The 13,089-nt window shown below is 46.9% G+C and overlaps 1 protein-coding gene across 1 annotated transcript in view; it reads right to left on the minus strand.

Annotated features, from left to right (window-relative positions):
* Positions 1-12,542: 12,542 nt before the first annotated feature.
* UNC45B (unc-45 myosin chaperone B) overlaps positions 12,543-13,089 on the minus strand; it is a 35,235-nt gene continuing 34,688 nt past the window's right edge. Inside the window, exon 19 of the mRNA XM_007937307.1 lies at positions 12,543-12,803. Coding sequence (XP_007935498.1) covers positions 12,543-12,803 — 261 coding nt within the window. The remainder of the gene's footprint in view (positions 12,804-13,089) is intronic.

Genomic DNA, 13,089 nt, shown 5'->3' on the forward strand with positions numbered 1-13,089 from the left:
GCATTTCTTCCAAGGTGCCTCTGGGTGTGTGTGTGTAGGAATTTGAACCATCAAACTTTTGTTTAGTGGCCAAGCACTTAACTGTTTCTACCATCGAGAGACTCTGGTATTATTGGCATGAAGACAGACATAAATAGATCAATAAGGAACAAAGAGTCCAGAAATAGACACACGCATGTATGAACAACTGACTGTCAACAAAGGTGCAAAGTGAAAAAAGTATACTTTCAACAATTGGGGCTGGAACAATTTGATAACCATATGCAAAAGAAGTGAACTCCAATCCATACCTCACACCATATACAAAACTTAATAAAAATGTTATCAGACCTAAATGTAAAACCTAAAGCCAGGTAGAAATTAATGAATTAAGTGAAAACAAATGGAACTATTTATTCAGAGCTTGTTATATATATAGGAAGGGACTCAACTTGCAGTTGGCAGAGATTCAAAGGCAGGCAGAAAATGGGGAAGTTTTATAGTAAAAAAAAGGTATGATTTCAGGTATGCTCTGATTGGAGGTTGTTGGCATGAGGAAGCTGAAGGCAGGCTAACTGGAAGCAAGTCATCCTATGTGATTGGTTTGGGGAACATTTTTGGCTTTCTTTGGCTGATCGTAGGAGCTCTGGTAGCGTAGTATCTCAGGCACTTGACTGCTAACCAGAAGGCTGGCAGTTCAAACCCACCAGCCACTCCTTGAAAGGAAGGTTGAGTAATCTACTTCCGTAGTGATATCGCCTCGGAAACCCAAGGAGGGGTCGTTGTGAGTCGGGTCTGACTCGACAGCAAACAACAACAACAACGGCTGATCCTGAGTTGGAAGTGGGGGCAGAAATTAAAGAAGCTAGCAGTTATTGTTCGTGTTCGTGTTGCTGTAGAGGTTGTGGTTTGGCTTCCTGGGCTGGTTGCTACAAAGGTCATGCAGTTCTAGTTTTATAAATGACATGGCCATTGTCCGTGTGGATGTTCAGTCTCTCAGCTACAAAATTTCTAGAGGGAAAGATAGGAGAAAATTTTTTTGACTTTGAATTAGGCACAAATGTGTTAAGAGATGACATTAAACACACAACACATAAAAGACAGACTTGATACTTAGGACTTTAAGAACTTCTGTTTGAAAGACATCGTCAAGAGAATGAAAATATAAGCTCCAGACTGGAAAAAATATTTGCAAACTATGTGTCTGATAAAGAACTTGTCTAGACTATATAATTGTTGTTGTTGTTATGTGCCGTCGAGTAGTCTCTGGCTCATAGTGATTCCTCCTTGGGTTTCCAAGGCAGTATCACTGTGGAAGTAGATTGCCCAACCTTCCTTCCGAGGAGTGGCTGGTGGTTTGAACTGCCAACCTTCCGGTTAGCAGTCAAGAGCCTTTGGCAATATGCCACCAGAACTCTTAGACTATATAAAGAACTCTGAAAATAATAATAAATAAAAAGAAAACAACCTAATTTAAAAAATGGGCAAAAGATTTTAACAGACACTTTACCAAAGAAGATTTATGGAGAGCAAATAAGTACATGAAATGATGTTTGACATCATTAGTCATTAGGAAAATGCCAAATAAAAACTGAGATACCACTACACACCTATTAAGATGACTCTCATTAAAAGACTGACCATACCAAGTATTGGTGAGAATACGAAGAACTGGAACCTTCTAATGAGAATGTAAAATAATACAACCATTTGGGAAAAGAGTTTGGCAATTTCTTTAAAAGGTAAACATACACATAGCACATGATTCCACTCCTAAGTATTACCCAAGAGCAATTAAAGCATGGGTTCATAAAAACACTTCTACATGAGTATTCATAGCACCTTTATTTGTAATAGCCATAAATTGGAAAATAAAAACAACTGTCTATCAATAGGAAAAAGAAGAGACAAATTTTAATCATATGTACAATGGATTAATACTGCTTGATAAGCATGGAATCATATCAAGAGGGCTTGTTATGAGTAGATCAGCATCAGTATCCAGTGACTTCATGCATCTTTGCTACAAAGCAATAACCAAAAGGGAGATGGTGTAGATAATATATGCCTCAGCAATAAGAAAGAAGAAACTATTGATACTCGCAGCAACATGGATGAATCTCAAAATAATTATATTGAGTGAAAGAAGCCAGATCCCCCCGCCAAAAAGAGAGTATATACCGTATGATTCCATTTATATAAAATTCTAGAAAATGCAAACTAGTTTATAATGACAGAAAGCCAATTAGTGGCTGCCTGGGACTGGGGGTGTTGGGGAGGGATGGGAAGGAGGGGTGAAAAAGGGACATAAGAAAAATTTGGGGGGTGATGTATATATTCACGATCTTGATTGCAGTAATGGTTTCACATATGTCAAGACTTACCAAATTGTACACTTTAAATAATAATAATAATAAAAACCCACTGTCATTGATGCCGACTCATAGTGACTCCCATTGGGTTTCCAAGGCAGTAAATTTTTACAGAAGCAGATTGCCCCACCTTCTTTCCATAGAGCAGAGGATGGGTTTGAGCCACCAGCTCTGGTTAGCAGTCAAATGCTGTAGGCAGTGCACCACCAAAGCTCCTTAAATATGTACAGTGTATTGTCTCAACAATGCCTCAATAAAGCTGTTAGAAACTACATACATGAATAATTATTAAAAATAAGTAAATAAATTAAAAAATATTTTATTATAACTAGCTCAAAAATCAGTGGGAGATGTATGTCCTGGCTATCACTGTCTTTTTCCAACAAAATCTAAACTTTTGATACATTAGAGTTACAGAGTCCCAAATTCTTCATACGCCAGATGCATGCCCCCAATATTCATTTGATAATAAACCTCCCCTCCTTTCCTTGCATATTGTAAATTTGCACTTTTTAGCCTGCCACATCTCCTCTTAATGGAAATCGAATACTCATGCCAATGACAATTAGCTCAGTGAAACAGTGAGAAAATGTTCTCTTCCTTTATAGATGCACCAAAGTAGGAAGTATTCTGCTTCATAAAATTTCCCTTGTACAGTTTTTTTTCTGCTAGCAAAGAATCTTGACCTTCAGAAACTGTTGGTCTTGCCTGTGAAAGTGTCCATGAGAAAGTGTCCTTGAGAGCCACTGTAGTTATGAATGGTTGTTTACTGAATGATGCAAACAGTGTTAACCGAAATACTGGTGCTGAGTCCACAGAGGGTCCTTGGAAGAAAGGCCAGCGATTTACTTGTGAAAACTCAACCACTGAAAAGCCTGGGGAGCACAGTTCTACTCTGACACACATGGGCTTGTGTGAGGCAGGACTGACTCTGTTGCAACTAATTTGTTTGCTGATTTACTTAATGTCTCCCGTTGCCATGATAATGATGCAGAAATTGATTTCTGTTTTCTGATAGGGATAAGCACTTACGGATTTCCATTATCAGGCCAGGAGAATGTCATTACATTTTCCTCCTCTTCCTCTTGCACGGGATAATAAAACTTGGGACTGCTTATTTTCTTATTTCAACTAAAGAGTTTTAAGGGTTTATTTCAATAAACGCTGTTGACACAGAATGCTGTCACCTGTGGCGAGAGGGGCTGTCATTCTTTCCCCTGGTCCCTGACAGACACATAAGGAATGGGTTTCTCTTTTGAGGCCCGGTGGGGTGAGGCCAGGCAAACAACAGCCACCGCCCCCATTTCCTCCTGGAAGCCGGGCTCTGAAACCCTGCACCCACCATCATTAGGGGATGAGGAGGGGAAGTCCCACCATCAAACACTCCCCTCCCTTTAGCAGTTGTCCTGAGGGATTTCCTTCTTTTAGGACAGTCATGTGCGAAAGAGGAATGAAACCACCTCGCCTCTGCAGGCAGAACCCCCCCCCCCACGGGAGCTCTAGGAAAGCCTCTTTATGGGGGACACATAACCTAGGTGCCTGGCACCCTGTGCAATACTGCTACAGTCTAAAGACACGTTCCCAGTTAGAGGCTCACAGGAAATCCTCCCGGCATAGAATCCCCACTGCCATCGAGTGGATTCTGACTCATAGCGACGCTATAGGACAAGGTCACTCACTCATTGCAGACGAGTTGGACCTGACTCATAGCGACCCCTCCTTGGATTTCCAAGGTGGTATCACTGCGGAAGTAGATTGCCCAACCTTCCTTCCAAAGAGTGACTGGTGGATTTGAACCGCCAGCCTTCTGGTTAGCAGTCAAGTGCCCAGAGCTCCCATAGGACAAGGTAGAACTGCCCTATGGGGTTTCCAAAGCTGTAAATCTTTAGGTAAGCAGATCTCCTCATCTTTCTCCCACAGAGCGGCTGGTGGGTTCGAACCGCTGATCTTTTGGTTAACAGCTGAATGTTTTAACCACAGCACCACCAGGGGTCCTCTCCTCCATACATAGTGTTTTGCAGTAAGCTGGACACTGACACTATTAGTACCCAGACCACAACCTCACCGGCTTCATCCTTAGGGACCTCGGAACACGAGCTAGTCTTTCCTTCCAAAGTTATTCAAGGTCCGGATCGCGGAGAATCTCTCCAGGTTGGTTTAGCAAGATTTAGGCTGTGCTCCCGCTTTTCCCCAGGCACCCTGCATTCCAAGCCTTCCTGTCCCACAGTCCTCGACGGCCCGCAAAGTCGGCTCGGAAGTTACTACGGAGAGGCAACAAACCCAGTCTCGGGGCGGGAAGGACCTCCTCGGGCCGCGGCCGGGCAAGGATGCGGGGCAGGGGTCTCCGCACCGCCCCCTCCGCAGCAGGGACCTGGGAAGGGGCGGCAGCTCAGGCGGTGCAGCACCAGCGCGAGGCGCGGGGCCCCTTGCCCACCCGCGCTTCTCCGCAGCAGCTCGGCTCTGTCCCAGCGCAGACGCCGGTGTCCTGGCCTCGCAAATCCAGCGCCAGACCTGACTCTGAGGGTCCAATCATTACCGCGGCGGAGCTCGACCCCACCTCAGGGGGCGGGGCTTCGCGCAGGAAACAACCTCACAGCCCAGGGGCACAACAGAATCGCCGACACCAACAGAAAGTCGGTCTGCAAGGGTAGCGCCGTGGTCACACCTACGGATGGTTCCTTTTCGGGGGGCGGTTTGCTTTATTGCTTCTGAGTTTTGCAGTTCTTATCACCCCCACCCAGAGACCTAGCGGAAGCGGTTAAGTGCTTCGCTTACAGTCGAGAAAGATTAGTGGCTTGAACCCATCCAGAAGTGCCTCGGAAGAAATGTCTGGCGATCTGCTTCCGAAAGATCCCAGCCTTGAAAACCTTCTGGAGCAGTTCTGCTCTGCAGACATGGGGTCAGAAGTCCAACTAACAACAAAAAATCCCCCCAGCCAGGCGTTCTCCTTCCGGGACGGAGAACCAGGTGCGACGCCAGGTCCCCGTCCTTCCCACCCCGCTCTGGCTCGTTCCCAGGTGCGCCCTGCACGTCTCTGGTCTCCATGCCTCCAGCCCCTCGATCCCGAACTTGGGGGCGTTCGGCGGAGCCGGAAGCAGAAAATGAAGCCTCGACTTTCAGGAACTTCCCACCTCTTTCATCTTCAATGACTTGAGATTGGCTCCGCTGCTTCTCTTCTGCAAGTGCTGTCATTTGTAACCGGGTGCTCACTGCTGCTAATGCGGGGCTCCCTCCGAGACCGGCTGGACGCTGGGTGCTGCCACTTGGGCGAAGCCCGGCAGGCTCGGGCGAGGGCGTTTTGGTGTCAGGCAAAAGACCCTGTTCAGACTTTCATCCTGCTGACCTTGTTTTTAGGTCGTTCATCCTATTTCGATTACCGAACGTCTTCTGGGCGCCGGACTCCCGGACGCCCCCGGCGACTGGTGCCAGGGAACTGAAAAACCGAGGCTGCGACGCAGAGGGTCGAAGGGGATGAGGGGGCTGCGTGGCGGGCTGGCTCGAACCCGCGTCCCAGGGGTGCAAGTAGCGTCTTGGGGACCCCTGGTGCATTCAGGCCGGCCTGGCCTCCACGTGCTCCCCGGGCACTCTACGCCCCTTCTCAGCGCTTTTACAATTCTGGGGAACAGACGTTTCTCTATTGTCAGATAAAAACAAATCTGGTCTTAGAGAGGCTTATTCAGAAAGACTACCGCTCCTATCTCAGAAAGCTGTAAGCTCTCAGAATCAAAAAGAGAAAGGCATTTCTTTTATAGGGTAAGGACCGGTAGGCAAAGATTCGCAGACGCTCTAGGAAGAGGATGGACAACCAAGGAGAAATGACCCCTGGGGTCTGGCAGTGTGTTCAGCCCATTCTCAAGATAAACTGCTGAGACAAAATCAGTTGTGACAACTCTCACTCGTGGTGATCCCATTGTAAGCAGGACTGTGCTGCATAGGGTTGTAGGGTTTTCAGTGTTTTTTTTTTTTTTCTACAGTAGACCTCCAGGCCTTTCTTCTGCGATGCCTGGGTATGGACCAGAACTAGCAACTTGTCCTTTAGCAGCCCTGCATGTTAACCAGGGACTCCACATTTTGTGTAAGTATTTAAATTTTTTAAGCTTTGGTGCACTCCAACTCAAAAAGGTGCATGTGGGTGTGTGTGAGAAGAGTTGGAAAGTAGGGCTAGGAGGACATATGATTAGTAAACAATACTGTCAAAGGTGAATTTTTTTTTTTTCCCAGGGGGAAAAAAAAAAAACGGACTTATCACCCAAAGGCTTTTAGCATTGTGACATATTTCCTCTGATCTATTTTTCTACTTTTTTTTTTCCAGATCAGTAATTAAGTAATTATTTTTTTCCTTTTCCTCTAAGTTAAAATATCACAGCAAAGATATCTCAGCTTCCTTTCTGGTAAATTACCCACAAGTAAGAATGAGAAATGGAAGTCCTAGAACCTCAGACCTTAGTATTTGTAAAGAAGGGCTAAGGGCTGCCAAGAGCTACCGAGGACACTGTGAGAGGAAGCTATCAGTTCTCCATGGTGGGCGACTTACTAACTCAGAAAAATCAAGGACTACTTGTTCAGAACAACTAGACTGAAGGGCAGAGAGGTGCTGTCAGGGATTGCATTTTGTCCCCCCAAAATTTGGGTCAACTTGGATGGGCCATGATTCTCAGTGGTTAAGCAGTCATTTACTGATGTAATGTGGCAGATCTGTAATGATACCTCATAATGTGATCTGATGTGATAAACTGGTCAGGTGTAAAAGAATTAAGATTAAGGAGGCATTGCAACACCCTTAGTCCCATCACAGCCCAGATCTGATACCAGGGGAGCTTCCCTGGGGTGTGACCTGCAATTCCTTTTTATTTACTAGAGAAAAAGAGAGAGAAGGGGATGGGGGAACGGGAGATGGGGACTTACTACCACCGAGAAAGAAGAACCGGGAGCAGATAGGGTCCTTTGCTTTGGACCCAAGGTTTTTGCACTGGGATGCTTCGAAGAACAAGAGACACACAGAAAGTCTTCTCCTAGAGCTGGGGCTCTGAACTTGGACTTCTAGCCTCCTAAACTGTAAAGGAATAAATTTCTTTGTTAAAGCCATCCACTTGTGGTGTTTGTCTTATAGCAGCACTGGAGACTAAGGTAGGACTTTTGGGAGTTTCTTTACCTGTCTGATAGCAAGCATTGGCAAGCGAAGCAGGGCTGGGTGAAGAACATGCAGATCTGCCATCTTTGCAGTCACCCAGCAGGGTTGAGAAACATCTGTGAATGACCAACAATGAAGCCACTGCCAATCTCTGGCCTCTGAAAAGTAGAAAGCTACACCACCCCCTTACTCTGTTCTAAAACCCTGTGCCATATGCAACTGTACTGCGATCAGGGAGACTTTTGTGCCCCAGCACTGCCCTGCCACGTCTCCCCACTGTACTCCTACAAGCTGTATCCTGGAAACAACGATTCAGCCCTGGAGAGAAGCAAAGAACCTCCTGGAATATGTGTGAAAGGAGAGCCCAGGAGGAGTGAAGGGAGGGCCTACTGAGAGCCCCCTCAGGATACATGGGCAAGAGGGCTCCGGCGAAATCCCACCTGGGAACATGAGACTGATGGCATACTTGATGTGCTAACCGAAGGGGGAAAAAGAAAGATTTCTTTGTAGGAAACAGAATTTGAAGATAAATTAGTGTTAGATCCACAGAAAACTAAACAAAGAGAAAATAAAATGATTATTACTCTTGCGTAAAGCAGGAAATTGCACAAGAAATGAAATGCATCATAGTATATCATCTAGCACACTGGGACTAGAGGAAGTTATAACAAAGTAAACACTGAACATCCTTCCAACCCAAAATAGTGATACAGCCATATGGACAGCATGTGGAAGCTGCAGGGTGGGCAGGGAGTGTAACTGAGCTAGATCTTCTGGAAGTAAATAGATAATATCTTAAAAAGTTTTACTAAAGGCTGTTAATGCACAGGGAGACAGTTCAGGGGGCAGAAGTGTTTGGAGGGATGGACACAGGGAAGAGGTAACTATCCGGAGGAAGTGGGAGGGGAGGTGTTGCATTGGGGTAAACTGTCAGTGTCATCAGACAATCTGTGTGTGAACCGCTGTATGGAAAGTGAATTTGCTCTGTAAACTTTCACCCAAATCACAATTAAAAAAAAAATTTTATTAAAGTATAATTTTCTGGAAAGTGGTGAGAGATGTGTATACATCCTACTGCAGACCTTTCCCGCCGCATCATAGAAACTGGGTCTTGGATGGAATCTGTGTTTTATAAATTTATCCTTGGCACGGTGGGGGAGCTCTGGTGGCATACTGGGTAAGGCATTTGGCTTCTAACCAAAGACTAGAGCTGGGAGGATGGGGAGGTGCCACATTCAATCTGCTGTTCAAACCCACCAGCTGCTCCGTGGGAGGAAGATGAGGCAATCTACTTCCCTAAAGATTTACAGCCTTGGAAACCCAATGGGCATGCCATGAGTTGATGGACTGGATGGTTGTTGTTGTTGTTATGTGCCGTCGAGTCGGCCCGGACTCATAGCGAGCCCTCCTTGGGTTTCCGAGGCAGTATCACTACGGAAGTAGATTGCCCAACCTTCCTTCCGAGGAGTGGCTGGTGGGTTTGAACCGCCAGCCTTCTGGTTAGCAGTCAAGTGCCTTAGCCACTATGCTACCAGAGCGTACTGGATGGTAGTAGGTTTTTATTTTTTGCTTTGTTCCCAGTTGATACTGTTAATTACTGCCACCTAGTGGTAGCACAAACTCAGCCAAGCAGCAGTTGCTCCTCCATTCTTTTCCAGTCTACCGAGTTTTGTTTTTAATGTTAAGATTTTATTTACAAAGATTCTTTATTGTATATAAAGTAAAAATGGCGTTACAACCTCGGTCTAATTGGTAGCCACTGACGGTTATGACTCACAGATCACAACTAATCATGCTACAGCAAGAGTCTTACACGAAAATCTAACACTTAAAATTCTGTGCAGGTGAAGTCCTCAAGCTTGGTGGTGGAATTCTAAGGACTGCATAGAGAAAGGCAGAATGTCACAGGAACTACTCTTTGGCTCTTTATGCAGGTGGATGTCCTGGGGTGTGTATTAAAACTACCTTAAAAAAAACCTTACAAATCCATGTGAGCAGTCTAATTTATACTGAACAGAGTTCTAGCACTTTCCCCATCACTAGTGCAACTTTCAACACCTCCTGTCTGAGGATTCCTCTCCAGCTCCCACAACCACCAAGAACAGATAGGAGAGGAAATCTCCTTTCACCTTAGGGAGTGGTAACTACAGGAGTTCGATTGACCTCCCTTATGGAACTCTGTAGGCTAACCTGAGTACCGCCCACTCTGTCCAACAGTGGTATTCTACAAAGGCTTTCAAGACGTTGGTCACAGGTAGTCAGTCCCTGGGGATACAACCCTTTGTAAATAATCTCAGGAGTTTATTTGTAACCAAGACCCAAAACTCACCCACTTTGCCTTGATTCCAGAACCATGGCTTATAATACGGCTGTTGCCCATTAAGTCTTACATATTTATAAAGTGAAGGAATTGGCATTTAGTTACTTTGGGATTTGGATTTCAGGACTGAGAGAAAAAGCTCACAGACCTGGAACACATAGGAGAAGGAGGTGGTCGATGTGTCCTTCCTCGAGGCACTTGGGATTATACTGTATTCTCTCTCTAATTGTTGTTGTTGTTATGTGCCGTCGAGTCGGCCCCGACTCATAGCGACCCCTCCTTGGGTTTCCGAGGCAGTATCACTACGGAAGTAGGATTGCCCAACCTTCCTTCCGAGGAGTGGCTGGTGGGTTTGAACCACCAGCCTTCTGGTTAGCAGTCAAGTGCTTTAGCCACTATGCTACCAGAGCTCTCTCTAATTAATGATTATCAAATCTTACCGGAGAGTACTTGGTAAGTTCTCGGAACATCTGCAGCGCAGCGTGTGTACCTGCGGCTCCTGGCACTCACCTATGCATGGCCTCAGAACCCTGAGGACGGGGACTCCCAACAATTCTGCAGATCAGCACCTGACTGGGAATTCCCTGGACCTGTCTGTCCAAAGCGGCACTTTGCCACTCCCTCCAGGCTGCCTCGGCCTTCCTTGATCACTCCAAAATCCCACTTCCTTCTTTCTGTGTCCTCCTTCAAGGCTTCCCCGAGCGCGAACAGCGAATTCTGGCCTCTATCCCTCACCTCTGCTTTCTGGCCCGCGGGGCTGGTCTTTCCGGGGAACTCACTGCAGAGATTGGAGCTTAAGAAGCAGCAACGACGCCCGGGCCCACCGCAGTTGGTCCTCCTCCTTGCTACTGAGATTGGGAGAAGACTAGACCCAGGAGGGTGGGGAGATGCCAAACTCGGAGGAACTGAGCTGAGAGAGGGAGAGACCCTTTCTACTCCACCCAAATGCGGCGGGCGTCTCCCTCGAGGCGCCAGCGCGCACCAACCCACGGCGCGGAGGCCGGCGCCGCGCAAGCACCAGAGGCCGCGCCTCGTGCCAGGCTGGGTGACGACACCGGGCAACCGCCGCAACTGTGGGAGCAGGGATCCAACTCCGGACAGACCACTGCCGTGCTATCGCGGGTGGTTACGCCTTTTAGAGTCTGGGAGTTCTCCGCTGTACCCGCAGAGGGCACCAAAGCGCTTTCCCGCCTTCCCCGCCCCTAGGCATTGGCGGGCAGAAACACCCAGATCCGCCCACTCCCGTCCCAGGCTGTGGCTGAGTGTGAGCGGGGCAGGAGGAGGCAGGACGTCTAGTCAATCTCTCCCTCTCCTGCCCCCCGCGTCTATCCCACGCTCTTCTTTTATTACTGTGTCTAAGGCACTTTAACCCCGCCAGGGAGCTAGGATTTGGCTACGGATAATGTCGAGCGCTGGCGTTGGGGTTCACAGAAAACAGAGCGCATAAATATTTTCCAGGAGCTCAAGATGTGGAAAGTTGGGTGCCTGTGCCCCTGCTTCTCCATTTTATCATTGCCAGCTCTCTTGACCAGGACCCTCATGTCTCCTGGACACGAGGCAGAGATGACTATTTCTTGGGGGAGTTGGCAAGTCTGAACTGGCTTACTCGCCAGCTCCTTATCCCCCACCCTCCCCTGACTTGGTGAAGCACAGATCCCTGAATACGTGCACCCATTCTGATAGCATATTTTAAGCCTACCCTATGAAACAGAGTGAGCTCTGGTAGCATAGTGCCTAAGGCATTTGACTGCTAACCAGAAGACCTGAGGTTCAAACCCACCAGCCACTCCCTGGAAGGCAGGTTGGGCAATCTACTTCCGTAGTGATACTGCCTTGGAAACCCAAGGAGGAGTCACTATGAGTCCGTGGGACTGGATGGCAGTGGGTTTCGTTTCGTTCTAATTTTAATGAAACAGGGAATGTCAAAGGGTTCAAATGAAGGGAATTGGGTAATATTAACTGTTCATACACTGAGTACCAGGGATAGTAGATTCATTATTTTATGTAATCCTCACATTACGTTTCTTAAAAGTTTTTTAAAAAATGAAACATGCACAGATCTTAGGCTTGATGAAAGTGAACACAGACCAAAAATTAGGAGCTGTCTTTGTGCCTCTTCCCATCACTACCCACTCCCTCCTGCTCACAGACAACCAGGAACCTATTAGTGCCATTGGCTACTTTTTTTTGTCTGTCTTTGAAACTATATAAATGGAATCAGACACTAGATATTCCATTAGGTCCAGCGTTTTGCAATGAATATTCCATTTGTAAGTGGTGGGAATGGGCATGGGGTCTGGACCAGGGCACTGCAGCTGACACACACAGCTCTGAGCAGCAGCCTTATTCAAATGGTTTGGAGAGAGGGTGTGGAAACCAGCACAGAGCAGCATGCAAATACAACAGCATTATCCTACACTCACACACCAGTTGGCTCCAAGCTTACTATGCAATCCATTTTCAAAAATACAAAACTATTATCCTGGAGTTCAGGAAAAATCATCCAACTTGTTTTCCCATCACAAGTGAAAATTATTCTAGGAATTTCTGGAATATAAAAGATGGGAAAGAGGCAGGGAGCAAGAGAGCCAATGAAACATCCAAACTTTCCCAGGGCGAAGGATAAGAGTTGGAACTCAGGCCTTTCCCTTATATTGATCCCTAGCCACACTGATTCAGGAGTAGCCAGCTCAGGCCTCTGCATAGTACAGGACCAGCCCCAGGCCTCAGCGGGCCCTCTCTAGGACACTGGTTTGATGAAGCCATAATCCATGCACTTGATGAGGCATTCCCGCGCTGTCTGAATCACCACCTCCTTCTTCTCGTCCGGCTCCATTTTGCCCACTATAGTCAGAATCTCCAACATCTCACTATCCACCAGCTTCTTGGCCAGTTCAGCATCAGCTGCCAGAAGGTTGTAAGCAATGACCAGGCCCCGGTGCTGGACTGACAGTCGGTCGTGCAGGCAAAGCCGCTGTAGGATCTCTAACCACTGGGATGTCTGGAGAGGAATACGTAGGGAAAAGAGGATTGGAGGGATCAGTAGGGAGACAGAGAGAGGAGATTGGGGACCAGATAAACAGAAGGCATTGGCTGGGCCCAGATTCTGGACTCTCAAAGGACAAGAATGTGTCTGGTCATCTGGGCCTGGTACTCACCACATGCCTATTTGAGCCCCTGAGAATTAGTGGGGTGATGCCCCTCTCCTTACCAAAAGCCAGGGCAGGAATCAGGGAGCTAGAAGAAAGTTGAAATAATCTCAGCCCTTTCATTTGACAAATGGATGG

The sequence above is a fragment of the Orycteropus afer genome, unplaced genomic scaffold, assembly GCF_000298275.1.
Source record: "Orycteropus afer afer isolate SDZICR_OR568_19922 unplaced genomic scaffold, OryAfe1.0 scaffold00042, whole genome shotgun sequence".
Lineage (NCBI taxonomy): Eukaryota > Metazoa > Chordata > Mammalia > Tubulidentata > Orycteropodidae > Orycteropus > Orycteropus afer.